We start from the raw sequence: 18,047 nt of genomic DNA on the forward strand, positions 1-18,047 counted from the left end.
AACTGAAGATGCAATTTGCTCAGTGCCTTTTTATTTGGGGTACAGACAGCAAATTCTTTGTCCTAAAGCACGAGGTCTAAAAGATCATCATGCCTTATACATGGAGAGGGATCCAAAACCTTAAAGAAGTATTCAATCTTGTCATTAAAGCAATGTGATACAGCCTGATACACCTGGTGTGAAGACTGGAAGTCAGGAGTAGAATGAGAATTAGCCATGTCTTTCCCAGAATCCTCAGATTCTTTCAGTAAAGATTACAAATATCAGGCCGTAATGTCAAAAAATGTATGAAATGAAAATAATATTTGTTTCTGCTTGAAAACTCTCCATGCAAGGAATAGTCTATTTTATTGGATTTTTAACAAATAAATGCTGTAAGTAATGACGAGATTGAAAGGAAAGATTATGACTAGGTGCAGGGTTTATAGGATACATTTTGATTCCTGATCTAAAGAATAAAAATTAACACACCTAGTTGGAAATGTGGTGTATTGTTTGGACATGTTTAGAATTTGTGTTTAAAGTAACTATGAATATACATAAATAGAAGCTCATCCAGGAAGATTTAAAACAATCATAGCTCTCATTATATTAAGTCACAATACTAAACCCTCTACATTTTACATTCAGAATAAACAGTCACTGACATTGTATTTGATCACTACAGGCCCAAATGCCTTTTAATCACACAGGTTATGTTTTCAAAATATTGATTATAACTGACTTCATGAGACAAGTATCCACACATTCAAGGCCTTTGAAATATCTCACAGAGCTTCAAGTATAACCCTGTGTTGTCTTTTACCCTTTCAGTCTTTTGTACAAGGAACTGTTGAGAACTCGTGGAGTAGATGAGTGTATTGGATTCCAGTCCTGGGACTCCATGCGCACTTAGTCATTGACAGGTATATTAACCTTATACCTGCCCTGGTTCTGTGTATTTTTGCTACTGCATTCCACAAATGCTATTTTTGATCTAGCTGGTGGGTGGGTGGTACTCACTATATATATTTTGAAGTAACAGGAACTTGCACTTTTATACGAAACAGAATTTTCCTTTTAAAACTGACAAAATACATCGCTAATTTGAGTCTATGTATTTTAATATCCAGAAGATATTTGTCCAATTAGCAAAAAGGATTCATGACTCTAACTGTGTTCTAAATTAAGAACTGTTTATGGATGTCTAGCCACGTGCTTCATCCAGTCCGTGAGTTAAAACAAAACCAAACCAAACCAAACCAAACCAAACCAAACCAAACAAACAAACAAAAGCAAAACCCAAACCCCAATATTTTATAAAAATCTTTAATTTTTCCTTCAAAAATAGTCACTGAAAATAAGAAGAGCCAAGGGGCACAGACATGTTCATTTATGAAGGACTACTACATACCATTATCAAAGTATCTGACTGTTGAATTTCTTGACACACTGGGGTCAAAATTTGCCATTAAGGGTGCAATATATTGTGTAGCTGTTAGCATTCGATGCACAACTTCTCCAGTATATATGAAACCTACAATAAAAAAACAAATATTGAGACCATTTCAGTAACTTCTGAAAAGATTTAAAGAATGGCAGATTGAACTAGGCATTGCCAGAGCATTAATGGGTCATCTGAGAGAAATTAATCCCACCACCAATTTTATGGTGAATTAAGTAAGTGCTAAAATTTCAGGAAAATGTCTGTCATGCCTGCAGAAGAACAAGATCCAAGATGAACAGTGGAACAATAAGCTGAAAAAGCAAGTTTCCATATAGAAATAAAAACTCAAGGAAGAATAACTCCAGTTAAGAAAAAAATGCAGATATGTGGCATTATCAAAATGAGCCTTTCACTACCATGTATATTCATAGTGCTTTTTATCCCTTCCAAAAATCTGCAATTTCTTTTGCTTTTACAAATTGCTACCTCTTCAAAAGTTAGTCTAACCCTTTTTCTTATTCTAAGGACAAAGAATAAGAGACAATTTCAGACAAGAAGAGGTGAAAACTTTCAAAAAAAAGGAAAAAAAAAATTCAAATGAAGAGTGGAACAGACAGGATTTTTTTCACAATTTTAAGCAAAGCAGCATTTCTGCTACATTCTCTGCAGTGTCAGATCTCACTAGTTTGTCTTATTCATCCCTTAATCTACAGTACTCCTCAGATCAATAGTGGGCTTCTTCCATCAGAAGTGCTCACCCAAAACCTCTTACTGGTTTAGAACTGGAGTTCTTCCTTCAAGGAAGAACAGTAATCTATGGTGAATGCAGTAATACTATAGTTTTCTTCAAAGCAAAACTTTGCGTATTTTTATGGCAGGAAACCCTTATTTTAAACAACAAATGGTCTACAAATAAACCTGTAGTGTTTAGATTTGCCAATTCCACTTCAGTTGACTAACTTCTTTAGATGCTCCAACCTAAAGCCTGACTTCAAAACTTCCATCTCCCTAGAGTGAGTCTTTTCTTAAGTTTTATTTTAGCCTTTGCCTTGCTGGTCTAAACTGACAAACTTTAAGTTGATTGGAGCTACAAGTAGATTTTAAAAGCTAAGGTTTGCATATTACTTCTCCTCTTACAGTGATTGCCAGATGGTACTTTATGCTAAAGTCTTTGCTTTTTCCACTTCTATTGATTTAATGAAGTATATTTCAACAGCAAACACCCCAATAACAATAAGAATATTAGAGTGGACTGAAAATTTTCTAACAGAAAAGATCTAGAAGATGTCTCATGCAAATTAAATTCTTTACTGGCAAATTATAGTATCCACTGCAACATGTCTTATGCTGGTTTCTGTTTTCTTTTAATTCTTCAGCCATATTGACAATCTCTCTTCCTCCACAGCCCCTTTTACTGTCAAGTCCAAGAGGTCCTTTCTTCTCAAATTTAGTATCATCACAATACAACACATTATGAAGGAACATATAAATCTATCACTGAAACACAATTGTGAAGTTCCAGAACTAAACACAAACCTGAACAACTGGTATTACCCTCAAGTTAGTAATACCATTTTCGAGCCAAGTTCAGTTAATACATTGTATTAAAAAAGCATTAGTGTGCAACTCCACTTTCGTAATTGTAGTATCTTCATCCTAACCACTGTGAGATGAGGCAGGTTTGTTAAAGGATTGTTTGACGATATAGGAAATCTCTGAGAGCATGAAAAAATAACAAGTTTCTGGAGTGCTTTAGGCATCCTTCTACTCCTGTTTCTTCTGAAACATGTTGGTAAATGCTCGCTAACTGTTCATAGAACTAGTTCTGCAAGTCATAAGATGCTATAATAAGCAAACAAAAAAGGTGTTTCTTTGGAATAATTTTCCTGTATTACTGCTACCAGTTAAGATCAAGTACCATGAAGTCAACTCCAGTGGAGGTGATAGGAGATCTAAGAAAAAGTCAGGCATGAGGAAAATACAGTAAAAGATTCAGATGGAAACATCTGGCATTGACAAAGGGGTGAGCTAGGAACCTAGTGACTTGCTTCATTTGAACACACCTTTTTATTCAAATGATAAAGTATTTTCATATCTGGATATCTCCTAACTACTAAATTAATTCTTAGGCCTGAATGACAACTGTTTTTTTTTTTTTTTTTGTTTTGTTTTTTTTTTTTTTTTTTTTTTTTTTTTAGTGGAGGGAGACAGCTAAATATCTAAATACCACTTTTTTACTTATTTATAGGGAGAGAGAAAAACCAGTTAAACAAAAACCAGAATAAAACAAACAAACATAAATCTGCCCACACGTATTTACATGTCATGCATAGAACTTGACTTTCAGAATATACAAATGTGGGTGTAATTTTGCTCTATTACTCATCATTTTAGGATAACCAACAGTCCTGCCAAAGTATAGTCCCTGAAATGCATTTTCATTATTTCCTATTTATTGCTGTCTGCTTCTAAAATGTCATTCCCTTGAGAAATATTCCCTCATGCTTATTTAGACATTTTAAATACATATAATTTCATAGAATATATGTGGTGCTTATTATCCTTATGGTCATGTGTACGCATATTTTAACAAAATCTTGGGTACATCTATAACCTTGAAATCATTCCTCAAAAATATTTTGAAGGCAATATAAACAAAACCTTTGAATCCATATTAATGTATTACAATTAGCCTTAAAACTTCAGTACTTATTCATCCCTTGCACAATGCTTCTATCTTTACACAGTTTCCCTTCCATTTACAGTATAAATGTCACCATTATAACTAATAATGAGGCAGATACAATAGGAAAACAAAGAACTTAATTGTGTGGGAACACATAACTAAATAAATCAGCTCAGGTAATTAGTATCCATAGAGCATATTTCCAAGTGTTTGCCAGATGCAGCTTTACTTTAGACAAAAATGGAAAGCAGGAGGTAGATGATAGCTGGGAAGCAGGCAGGCCTTGCATGAAGATCATTCTAATGAGAACTCCAGTCATGCGTTGGAACAACTTGAAAAGCAACACAAAGTCATTTCAAATTATCCCAGAGATTCAAAGGCTGAAGCCACTGTTGAGCATGGACATTTTATCATTGCCACTACTACTTAAAGAAAGCACCAAATGTAAAAGTAACTTATTCCTGAATGGACTTCCACAGAAAATTGGCTTATACTATCTGTGACCTAATTTTCTGACAGTGGCAAATGTCCATGGTTGATTCATTTAGTCAAGGAAGAATTTTTCAGACCTGCAGTTTCCTGAACCACTTAATCTCTCCTTTGTGGAAGGGGTTGGTAGAGCTCTTTCCAAAACTCTTCACAAGTACTATACCTAGAAGCACAGTATGCTCCTTAACACTGGAATGAAGACAAATAGGAAAGACTGCTCAGCACTTTGTAAGCTTTACATGTACATGTAAATCTAACTAAAACTAAGGATGAATTAATACTAAAGCCACTTGTAAATCAAATATGGTATACTCTTAGCATCACAGGGCAAAACTGTGTATATATATACACATATATATATATATACAATTAAAAGCACACTTCTTCTTGATGCAGGGCCCTGACTTGATTTAAGAATGTGTTGCACATCTGAATTTACCCATTCCAAAATACAGTCCATATTGGTTGCATTTTAACTTATTAGATTTACATGTAAGTTTTAACATACAAGATTACAACAATCTGCACCTAAGCTTTCTGTGGTTTCTTTTTGTATTCCTACCTGTGCATAAAATCAGTACCATTTAGAAAGTTTTTCAACAATGTTTCTCAAGTGTGTAGAATAATGGAATATAGGTTCTAGGCAGGATGGGCAATGAGCCCTTTGAAGTTTCTGTTGTGTGTCTATAAAAATATGGCAGGATATGACATATGCAAGCAACATAAAAATGAAATATCTAGGTTGATAACTGACTTGTCCCTTCTAAGACCATGCATGAGCAAGTTACATAAAACTAAGTCTGGTTTTATATGTGCGACATTATGATGAACTTTTTTTGCGTTTCAGCATTTAACCAAATTAAAACAAAACACACTTTAGATTACACTTTCATGTGTGCTTTATTTTGAAATATCTGAAACAACTGGCCATATCTTAAAAGTATCATACTGAATACAGGGTACAAATGAAATAACTATACTTCTATCTGTTTGTACTGAACAGGCTCCATTTCGAGAATATATATTTTAGTTGCTCAGTACTTATTCAAAGCTATTATGACAGCTCATCCTTTACCTATGTGGCGGGTTGACCTTTACCAGCTGCGAGACGCCTACATAGCTGCTCTTGCACTCTCCCTCCTCAACAGGACAGGGAGACAAGATGAAATAACTTGTGGATCCGGATATAGACAGGGAGAACACTTGCCAACTACTGTCATGGCTAAACCAGAACTCACTTGGGAAAAAATAATTTAATACATTGCCAGATAAAATAGGTTTGGATAGTGGTAAACAAAGACAAATGAAAACAACACCTTGGCCACAACCCTCCCTTTTTCCCAGGCTCAATGTCACTCCTTCATTCTCAACCCTTCTACCTCCTTCTCCCCATAGAGCAGCCCAGGGGGATCAGGAATGAGGGTTGGGTTGCAGTCAGTTCATAGAATTTCATCTCAGACGTTCCTTCCTCCTCATGTTTGTCCCTGCTCCAGTGTAAGTTCTGCCAACAGGCTGCAGTCCTTCAGGATAAACCTGCTCCTGTGTGGTTCCTCCATGGGCCATGATTCCTTCAGGACATGTCCACATATCCAGTGTGGTGTCCTTCACAGGCTGCAGTGAGGATATCTGCTTCAATATGGGCTCTTCTGTGGGCTGCAGGGAAATACCTGCTTTAGCCTTGTCTCCTCCATAGATGTTTTGGCACCTGGACAACCTCCTCCCCAGTCGTCTCTCACCTTCATTTTCACAGGGTTTTTTCCCGTACTTTTTCCTCACTCTTGATACTGCTGTGCAACATTTTTTACCCTTTCTTACATATGTTTTCCCAGAAGTGCCAGCAGTTTGGCTGATGTGCTCAGCTGTGTACCGCAGGGGGTCCACTGGAGCCAGCTGGATCCATCTCTATCTGACACGGGACAGCCCCTCACCTCCTTCTAGAGAGGCAGATGCCCCACTACCAAAACATTGCCATGGACCCCTAATACAAGCTAAGACTTAACCTAATATTTTACCTATTTTATATATTACATGTTTCATATTTTATTTTCTATATCAACTATTTTACCTAACATGCAGCAATAACGTTATCTACCTGAATGACTGGAATTTCTAGTCTCTTATTAAGAGGGGTTTTTTTAAAACTATTTTTATATTACTGATTTTCTGCTAGAAGATAAGTGGAAATTTGCAGCTGAAACAGAGTACTTAATGTACCAGTCTTATCCTCAGCAACTGAGAGCTCTTGCCCAGGTCAGATCACTCCCACTATATAATAGCTTTTGTCTTCTAAAAATGGAAAAATGTTCTGGGAAAAAGAAAACGATCTAGAGAAAAAAAAAATCTCATTGTATTTTCTGAAAAATAAAAAACAATAATGGTGCTAAATAACAGCAATGAAATAAGTTGATGTGGAATTACTCCTTCGAATAGCCATGACATTGCTTTCATAAAAAGGGTATACGATTGTGCTTATTCCCCAAAACAATCTTTATTGGAAATAAATACCTAAACCAATACTTCTTTCAACCAAAGAACCATACCAACCAACACATTTGACAAGAATAGGAATGCTCAAAACCACTTTGTATACCTGCCAATAAGTAGTTTGACACAGGCCTGTAATAATCTTTCCTTTCATAGTTCTGAAGAATTTGAGAGCTTGACTGAATGGCAGGTAATTTCCACCAAAGCTCCATAAAACAACTCTACTTACCAGGTGGTTTTGCTATCATAGTAAGAGTTGGCTCATGTACCTTTTGTACAGCAGCATTTGTGTTTCAGTTACAGACATCAATACAGATTTTATGATCTACAAAGCCTGATGTGTTTTAAAGGTAACTAACTGTTCCCATTCCACATGGGTTGACATTATCCAAAGTGTGTCAAGGAGTCCCCAACAAAGGCTTTTTCAGTCATACAACATGCCTGAAGATGTTGAATCATAGGGAAGTAAAAGAAGCATGATGTACATTGTTCTTGGGACACCTTGCTTAATTTGACATCAGAGAACTGAAAAGATGACACTTGGAATTTAAAACCAAATACAGAATTGTGCATTTAAAAAAAACTCAAAAAAAATGGAGTGGTAGAAGAACCTGGAGGTCAAAACAATGAACAAATCTAACCATCTCATACAAAATATTAAATGTAGAAAGAAATAAGACTGCTTTGGAAAAAAAAACAATTTCCCTATCAGGCAGATGATGTTAAGCAAAACCATATGTTAAAACTCTTAGTAATAAAACAAGCTGTGGTTGCTTAGCTGAAAAGGTAACTGCCTGCCAGCAGCAGCTGAACAATGAAAGGTTTTGCATGAGAGAGACTGTCACTGGGCAAAGGCACAGCTGCCGCTCGAGTGCACGGTTCAGTGTGGGTTTACTCAAGTACACTTGCAGCATACAAACTAGACGGGAAATAGCAAAGCAGCTTCCAAAAAACGGAACCAGGGAAAAGCGGTTTCCCTAAGAGCGTAGGTCACAACCCAGATGACCCAAGGGAAAGCCTTGATTTCAATTTCAATATTAACATATGCAATGAACTTTGTAGAAATGTAACAACGCACTCTCACACACCCCCTGAAACGTTATGTAAAGGAATAATTTATTTCCTTTCTCCCTGTTCATTTTCTTACTTAGGCAGGGTGGGAGTACATGACTTCGGCTGCTCATTTTCCTCCAAAAAACTCTGAAAACTGTTTGTGCAGCCAAGAGAGAAAGCTGCAGAGGAATTGGCAGGCACTTCCCGGCTCTCTGGCTGCTTCTCTTTTGGTCTCAGTAAAATCAAAGCCTTCTGAGAGAATCTGCCCTGGGGCATATGATGGTATCTAATATGACCCCAAAGCTACCCCAATGGGTAGCAGTGCTTCTACTCCATCTTTACTATCTTAGACCCAGCGCACTATGCATTTTTTTTGGAAACCATACTTACAGTACTCTGCAGATTAAGATTTACCACAATTTTCAAAACTTTACCCCCAACCTAGCAATTATATTATTGAAAGTATGGATATGTTATCTACCTCATCTACTTCCCTGTCCCTGATGAAGAAGATACTAGGAGAGAAATGGTAAGAGGTTTACCTTGGACTTGTTTAAAAAACCCACCGTAACCAGCTGTGGGGCCAAAGAAGTGTTTAATGCCTGGCTTCTTTCAAGCAGAGCTTGGCGTCACCGACCATGACAAAGATAAGCTGCTCAGAACTTAATGGGGGTTAAAACCCCTCAAGTCCTATAATGGATTCATATACCATCTTGATGTCTGCAGGTGCCAGAGATACCATCTTGCCAAAGAAAAATATTTGGGAAGTGGAACAAAAAGTTTTGCTCCAGGTTCCCCAATTCGATGACTATAATCACTGGTAATGCAAAAAGGTGCATTCACTTATCTTGTTAAATTGCCAGGACAGTAAGAAAAATAGACCAGAGATAGGGACTGAGAAGTAGGACTTGAGTGTTTATATCAACATCCTGTAAGACTGGTGTTCTAAAAGCAATTTCAAAAATTAAAATAATTATCAGATTTAGCGCATTTGAGACAATTATTATTGTGTTTAATTGTCTCCAGCAACATCTCAGCATATTTGCATGAGACTAGCTTTAAAGAACATTTCAGCAATTTCTGGATATTCCCATTTGTAAATAGAAAGCTTCAAATAAATTACATAGAAATCAGTGTATAGAGTTTGTTTGTTTGTTTGTTTTTCTGTTTGTAGCTAGAAAGCCCAGATTTAGATGGTGAAATAAGCTAGTGAAACGTGTCTGCACTCTCTGTAAAGATTACTGGAGCATAGCAACAGCTTTGTGAAAGGCAGGAAGGAAACCACAGCCTCTGCCCTCAGGGCCACCCCATGCTGTGTGCGCTCTTCCCTTGCTCAAATCACTCCAATACCTTAGTCCAGACGTATTAGTGAGTCCAGCTCAGTGGGCCCAGCCCACAGACATCCCACCTAAGATCTCTTCTATTTGCCAGCCACGTGCTAATATGTACCTACAAAAAGAAACACCCAAACCAAAAATCAAACCATTAAAATCTTTCACTCTGTGAGCAGATATTCCTTAATGAACTTTTTCTGTAGTAAGATAGTGGCAAACACAGCTATTATTTGGGAAAGCTGTGGCCTCTCCTGCCTTCAGCACAAACAATCAAGCTTTCCCCAGTAGGAAAGCCAGAATGTTGTTACTTAGGCACATATAACCATCAGCTGGGATCAATATAAGAGAACACAAGCATAACTCAAGAAGATATGCATTTGTATTTTCAGACTGCCAGAGAATTCCGAATTGTTATACCACTAGAAAACTCCACCTTTTAAGCAACTGGTTCTCACGCAGTCATTCACTTCTAAAAGATTTTTGTAAACAAAGCTTTACTAAAAATTAGCACCTAATAAAATCCTGACATACTTTTATTCAATAGTCACCCAAGAAAACTCATTTCAATTGCAGCACACAAAACAACTCATTTGCAAAGACCTCCTCTCTGTTTAAACAAGAGAATAAATTATGTTTTGTGCCACATGTAAATGAGACCAGAGAAACCAGACTCCTCCTATGAAAGACTCTTCCACACACACTAACACCTATTCTTGCTCATCTCTATCTTTTTAATAAATATAATTGTTCTAACTGGTAGGGAAAGATTTGTCCCTTTTGTTGCAGCTACTCTTCTCCAGCGTCATAAAACATTACTACTTCAGATGCACCTTCTCATTAGGTTAGAAGACAGTTATTTAGATTGACACCGTATAAACATGTTATTGAAATAATTCTTACATCATCTTATTTTCACTCTTTCATTTAATTTGCCTTAGTATGATTATAACCAACATCATATAAATTAACTGAGAATAAGCAGACCAGCTCCCTAACCAGTAAAAAGGTATTTGAGCTTTATCAACTGCTAAGATTATCTCTGTAAAGTTGCCACATGTTTTTGCCATTTCAAAATATATTTTCAAAATATTTTTCATCAGTTTATGATCATATCTGATACCTCAATTGGAAAAGGTCAGAGCTGCAAGTTTTGTCTCTGGTTGAAAGCCCAGTTTATAATTATTTTAATTGGAGCTGCTGAAAACAGCTTCAAAATTTTGACTTACGTTTTATTTTCAGGATGCTTCTTGTTCTCCATCTCACTGTTTCTGACATATCCCTTTATTTATTTATTTATTTATTTATTTATTTATTTATTTATTTATTTATTTAATTTTTTATTTTCTATTCCTCCTCAGCAGTAACACTAAAAACCTTATGAAGCTCTTCCCATTTCTGGAATTAAACTGCAAATGGACCCAAAATACACTTTTACATTTGATGGAAAAATGGCAAGATGTTTCATGGGGGAAATAAAACATATCAGGAACAGTGTTGCTCACATGTTTATTTGGTGAGACTGACAAATATTGTATAGGTGTATAAAGCATCGACCACAAAACTCTGCACTGTGTATTTTTCAACTATGTTAAAATGTGTTTTCCCTCTGCTTTTCCTGATATTTGTCCACCAACTCTCTCATGATGAATCAAACTCAAGAATATGTTATGCTATTAAGCCTGTAAAATATATTGGAATGCTCAATTCTAGAAACAGATAATGTAATTTACCTTCAAACACTGTCCTATATAGCCATATTAATATTTCTTTGGTACTTGACTGAAGTAAGCTTCAAGTAAGGTCATTTATCCCCAGATGGCTAATTTATTGTTATGTCTGTGGAAGAATGTTATCATCACTGTAATTGCATGAAGATTACAGTGTAATTAAACAAAAGGATAACAGCAACTCCAGATCCCTCAGACAATCCGTGAAAGTTAAATACCTTAATGGGCTTTCAAGATCAGTGTAAAAATGAACCAATCTCTCAGATTATTTTATAATTTTTTTTCAGCCTTCTGAGGAAAATGAACTAGAGACAGATTATACATATTATATTTTTTGGCTTCGATTTTGCTTGACTGGATTGAATGCAAGAACCCATTTCTTCTTCCAGCCTGAAAAGTGGGCTATCTGAAAGCTAAGCCCCAGAAGGCATAAGTATCACACACTTTCTTAATTGCAGAATCTTACAATGACTTCTTGTGTGTTTGTGCATGAGAGAAAAAAGAAAAGCCAGCCATACCCTTGGCCGTACTTCTGTGTTATCTTACGTAGATATCCAAAGGACAGAGGATTAGTTTTTCACCATTATTTTTCCTGCTGTTTTGTTAATACTAAAAACATTATCTGGAAAAATTGAGAACATGTAATGTATGTCATTGAGTGAATGCCAATAAGTTTCCCATCTTGCTCTAGTTTCCCTACTACTCATGGCTGTTGTGAAAAGTATATGATCTAGTGGAATGCAATCCATTCTGATGAAAATCCTATTCCATTCAGAAAAGGGATTTAGGGGATTATGTATCATGAAATGCTTCCAGTAGAGTTTTTTTTTTTCTGACATGTCACAAGACAGCCTCTGTCAGGAGGTTTTTAGATATCACTAGGAAGTGTACAGGAGCAAGAAAAGCACTTTTAAGGAAGGGTACTGTGATGGACTGCAAACAACTTGCGAATTTAATTGTAACTTTTAATGACTAAATTGTGAATGCTCTCAAGCTCAGAAGAAACAAACCCATAGGTTTAGAGTCTAATGACTTGTATCAGTTCCTGTCTGATCAGGCACATACTTCCCTGGAGAAAATTCTTGGACAGAGGAACAAAATACACTATCTACACAGTGAGATTCCGCCATGCGATAGCTCCCAAGTGCCTCTCAGCTCCAGCCAAACAAAGACCAGTACAGTGCCTAGACAGGCTGGAACCAGAGAAAAGAGGTTGGCTGGAGGATTATCTTGCTTGGGCTGAATATCTTAGCAGCTGTGTCGTTGCAGTAATCTTGGCGCTGCTAAATCCTAGGATAAGGCTTGAATAGAGCTGTTGGGGGGAAAACTTATTTTGCAATCCATTTCTGATATAAGGGTCTCTTTCACGGGTTGGGTAAAATATCCTCATGCCTGAAGAGCTCTTGTCATCAACAAAAAAGTTGGGATGGAACTGAGGAAAACGGTCTTTTAATGTTGGAAAACTTTAAATAAAAAATGGTTCCTCTTTGAATCAAAATGTTGTAATATCAATATAGATTTTTTGTTTCTTATTTATGCTGCTGTATCCAACAAAAATAACAATGATAATATTTTCTGCTTGCCCTGTTTATTCTCCTCTTCCTTCTAGCTTTTAAAGCTAGTTCTTAACTGGATCAATTTTGTAAAATATTAATCATGTGAATCACATGAATCATGTGAATTTAATGAAAAATGAAAGACTTCCAGGTGATGAGGAAATCATTATTATCCAGAGTTTAAAAAAATTAAGTATATAAAATAATAATAAAGTTCAGAAAAATGATGAATGCTGTCAAACTGAGTTTGTCATTCATTTTTACAGAAGTTTGCAACAAGAACAAAACAATGTTGCAGAACATTATTCCTTAAAGTTTAAAAAGTCTGCTTAAAATTTCTGCATAACAGAAAGAAACTTTGCTGAATGTCTCTTTCCTGCTGTAGTAAATCAGTATTATTTGAAATATAATTTTAGGATTATTAGGTATTAGATTAATTCCATGCCCATTATATAATACTATTATATTACTTCTATTAATCTTTCCTAAACTACTAAAGCTAATCCTATGTATATAACATTCACATACTTCTATCCATGTAAAACAACATCCTACAGCATGTCAGGGAATACCGCAGAGGCTGGCACGCATCACTAGAGAAATTTCAGAGAAGCCATTAAACTATGTTTCAGATATATACTTATAAACTAATTAAGAAATAGCATGTAATGAACATGTTTTTCATGCTAGCTAGCAGGAATTTTTCAGAAGGGCATTTAGCTCTGTGTTCTTCTATTGCCAACATCCTGCCATAGTTACGTGCTCTCCAGTTCCTTGTTTGCCCATCATGTTTGTTTGTGTTGGCCACAGAGTTCAGAGGGGAGGCAGTACGGGTTTGCCTCCAGCAGGACTAGTTAGCTCGAAACAACACAAGAGAAGCTGGTAGATGTTCATGTGAAACTTGGACTTCAGGGGAGCAAGTGTGTCTGTTCAGAAAGAGGTTCTTGTTCACGTGTTTCTCAGTTAAAAGTTGGGCATACATAAGCGTATTACCCTGGTCTCTAGTTCAACTCTGCACCCTGCCACGAGGACTCCTCTAATGGAGCCATTGTAACAGAAAAGTAGATGGTTTCTGCCCCTTTCTGTGACTTCACCCTAATGACCAGAACTGGAAACTCCACTCCTCAGGCCTCACTGGACAATTTATTTCCCTGGTTTGTGAACTACTGGGGGGTAATGCTTTGGATGATGAACCTCTACTCAGGGTCAAACAAAAAATAAGACCCAACCCAAACATTTTTGACCAATATACACTTGCTGGTCTAACTCTTACTGAGCTAGACAAAGGTTGTGTGGGCAGGCGGGGTGAGGGTGGGCATCTGGTGAGCTGACAAGGACTGGATAGCAAACAGGGAAATCAATACTCAACCAGAATTGTAGCAGAAATACCATATCCTGAAGTTGAAGCCACCAATTTTGGGCTCGTCCTTTCTTTGCCTCCTTTCTCCACTCATTGCTTCACTACCACTTTGGGCTACACTCTTCGTCTGTGGAGTGGATTTATGAAAACATCTGGCTTAGAACAACTAAAGCAGCAGAAAACTGAGAACAGGCAAAAATCTAGGTGGGGGGAAAGACTAGAATATATTACTCTCAGTGTTTAGAGTTTGGAAATTAGGTCTCATTAGCTCTGGTATCATTAGTAATTCCCTTGTGTTTCCTCTCTTTTGCTGCATTAGTTTACATTAAAGCGAATTACATTACATGAAAGCACTGTATTCATCTGTACTTCAAAGCACACAAACAGAACTTCTGCAAACAGGTGGGAAAATGGACTGACTTCCCTTTGATAAAGGCAACTATTGCCTGGATAAAGTGTTCCTTTGTTATGTTTAGGTTTTTACATAATTTCAATACTAAACATCTTCCTGAGAAAAGCAAAATAGCTTTTTAGTGTCAGTTAGTACAGGAAAATATTCACTCAGATCCAGAAAGATGAAATTTTCTCTCTAAGAAAGTACCTTAACAAAGGTCTCATAAAGGTGTCATGAAAACCTGTAATGTCAAATTCGGTAATTATGCTCTCCCTTCAGATTAATTCTTTTAATCAGAGAAAATGCTTTCCCATATTTTCCTGTTAGAACAGGAACTGTTCTCTATCACAGTTCCAAGTCCAAGGTTTTAACAATCTGACCAAAAAGAATGAATGGGAAAAAAAAAAATCAATACCAGTCTGAACCAGCTGATGGCAAATTTCTGCCCTAGAAAGCATACTAGCCTCAACTTTGAACACAAAGATTGCAGTAAAAGTAACAGCAGTATGGTGCAACTTTAAAAATAAAATTTGTGTGTGAATAAGGGCTCTAAAGGGAAGAGTGAGATAAGTTCTCTTATGGTTATAAAAAGAAAAAAGGAAAAATCTTTAGTTCTAATTCAAGTCATCTTCTTAATATGTGGGTTGCCCCTTAAAATAAAAGAATCTTGGCAGAGGTGAGCCTATGTTGGAGTTGTGCATGCAGAGCTTTAAGAGCATAAAGGAATTAATCCTTCCCTCTGAAGATATCAGATGTGTAATAACCCATCTCTTCCATACAGTCAGTGTGTGGAAATAGGCCATGGCTTGGCAACTGGTGACATGTAGCTCTGCATGTCATAGGCATAAAAAGTCAACAGCAGGAAGCTGATTTGCCTGCAGTCACTGCAAATCCCTTTAGTAAACACAGTTCTGCCAAGTCTCATTGCTCTTTTTTTTTACTACATTTTTAACAGGCTGAAGTGTAGAGTCACCAGTGGGATGCACATGCTGTGATGGGTTGCCTGGACATTTTATCATGTGCTAGCATTAACCCTGCTAGGCAGATGCCTTTAATAAGTAAATTCTACCCCAATGCCTTGAAGCACAAGTGAGCATGTACTAACACAAGCATGAAATTGGGTTTGTTTCTACACTGAAAATACAGCTGGTTCATGTCTTTCAGACATTTGCAAATGACTAGGTCACCTTTCACAAATTCAGTATGCAATGCTACATGATCTGAAAGAAACTCTGAATGAATGACTCAGATTGTAAATGTTTTATACAAGGCTTTCAACAATCACCTGATGAGCTCAAATATGACTACTGAAGGAAGAGTCATAAGAAGTAAATGGAAAATACCTTTAGATTAAACTAGACCAAAAATTAATTTTAAAAGGGCTGAGAACTTAAGCTACAATATTGTTCTACTTTGTGGAAGACATATCATGCAACACACACTTCACTCTGATGATAAATGTTGGTCATTTAATCATATGGTAAGTTACAAGCAGCAGTAGGATATCTGTGGTAAATACCACATAATTACAGAGTACATAAACAGTGATCCCTGACTCCTAAACCAAAGTGCAGGTTACAACATAATTATGTTTAGACTTACTAAAAGTAATCATCACATGTGGCTGGATGGTATATGCCAAGAAAAAGTCATTTAGGTTTTGCTCAAAGAAAACATACTCATTCTTTTCAACATTAGGAGCTGGTGAAGCATAACTGTAGACTCATCACTCATCCAAAAGATAAAAGTTATGGCAGGAAAGCTAGAAGACTACTCTTAATGCATGAAGCCTTCAACAGACATTAGCCGTAATGAGGATAAAGGTGCTTTATCCTGCTGTGGTGGAAAACACAATAGGCTGCTCTTCCCATCAGATGACAGCTACAGAAGAGTGGTGACAGTTTTTTCCATGAGCTTTATACCCACTTCCTTTTGAATGAATAACAAAATGGAGAGTATGGATTAAACCATCAAGAAGAAAATCTTTCCTCCCACAAAATCTCAGAGGGCAAAATATAGTCTTGTTCACATTCTGTTATTTTTTTAAGAAGTGAAGTTCCTGAAAGATTAAATTCAGGAAGCATGCACAGGCAGATGCAGGAACAAAAAGTGCTTTCAGCTACCACCTGTACTCACAGTTGTTTTCATTGTTGGAGGTCATGAAAGGTAGGAGAGAAAAAATGGAGAACATATGATTTTTTTTTACTTCATTCACCTTGTACCAAAAAAAACCCAAACCAAACCAAAACAAAAAACAAAAATCAACCCCGCAGGCTCTAATTATTGCCCTTGAAAGTATACAGACATATGGCTTGGTATCCTTCTGGCTGCTGTCACGGCTGCTGTGGCTTCATTAGGGAACTCATTATTACCTTTACTCTTGCCCAAATTTTATAGCCTAAAAGCTGCTACTTTCACAAGTTGCCATTAGTATAGCAACTCATTCATAGATATGGCAAAATGAATTGTCTTTCCCACATGCCACACTAAGTCAATAACAAGACAATCAGAAAATAAGCCAGCATTTCTGTCACTTGAAGATTGAGCGAGAGGGCTGTGGACCAGATCTGAGAGATTGTAGGCCAGATAAGGAGGCAGACATGAATATCACATCCAAGTAGCTCAAAACAACAGGGTGGTGCTGCACACATTGCAGCACACTCTGAGATAATGAGCAGAAAAAAGCAACAGCTTGGAGGTGCAATCCCCTGGAACTTACTTCCTCAGACTGATATTAGTAAAGCTTACAAGGAGCAAAAGAAATAATAAAAAAGCAGGATAAATTCATGCAGATACTAAAACAGACTAGCAGTTCTTCATGCTTCTTGAGCATACTGCCTCTTGAGTTCACAATACCAGTTTTTGAAAAAAGATTTTCCTACACAACACATGCTACTGGGTGTCACCATTGCTCTTTCAGAAGGAAGTTTAAAAGGTTTATTTGTAATATTGTTATTTATTTGTCCTGTGCACAACAATATTGGAATATGTGCTATATATACCCGTTTACAGCCATAGCTATCATCATGATAGTGAGAATTGATTTATTACATAGAGACTATTTTAAAAAAGATTACTTTTATCAAATCATTTACAGAAATTGAAGCCATATTTACTAGTATGTCACATTTCAGTGATCAAACAAAACAGTGAACCAAGTGATAGAAAAAGCTATTTAAGTACATTTAAAAATATTTCTTTGACGAACATAATTATGTGTTCAGAATACATTACCTCATCAGTTAAGCTGCATATACCGTTATTTAGGGGAAAAGAAAGAATGCATTTTTCTAACACAGGATTTGATGTTCTTTGTCAAGAATTTAAGAACAAGACAGCAGGAAATGATTTCAAATGTCCACACTGAGTATACAGTTTGGGACACTCAGAAAACAAAGAAAATTTTCAAAGCTGGACATCAGTACTATTTATTCTTTGACAACCTGCTCACACAACTGGGTGCCCATCTTCACTGGTTTGAGGGCTCAGTTGTAATGGTCAGTTCTCACCATTACATGACTCCACACTCTCGAGCAAC

The 18,047-nt window shown here is 36.6% G+C and overlaps 1 protein-coding gene across 1 annotated transcript in view; it reads right to left on the reverse strand.

Annotated features, from left to right (window-relative positions):
- PLXDC2 (plexin domain containing 2) overlaps positions 1 to 18,047 on the reverse strand; it is a 273,059-nt gene that overhangs the window by 70,674 nt on the left and 184,338 nt on the right. The window contains exon 5 of the mRNA XM_065050838.1: positions 1,394 to 1,516. Coding sequence (XP_064906910.1) covers positions 1,394 to 1,516 — 123 coding nt within the window. The remainder of the gene's footprint in view (positions 1 to 1,393; positions 1,517 to 18,047) is intronic.

Source organism: Columba livia, chromosome 2 (assembly GCF_036013475.1).
Source record: "Columba livia isolate bColLiv1 breed racing homer chromosome 2, bColLiv1.pat.W.v2, whole genome shotgun sequence".
Classification (NCBI taxonomy): Eukaryota; Metazoa; Chordata; class Aves; order Columbiformes; family Columbidae; genus Columba; species Columba livia.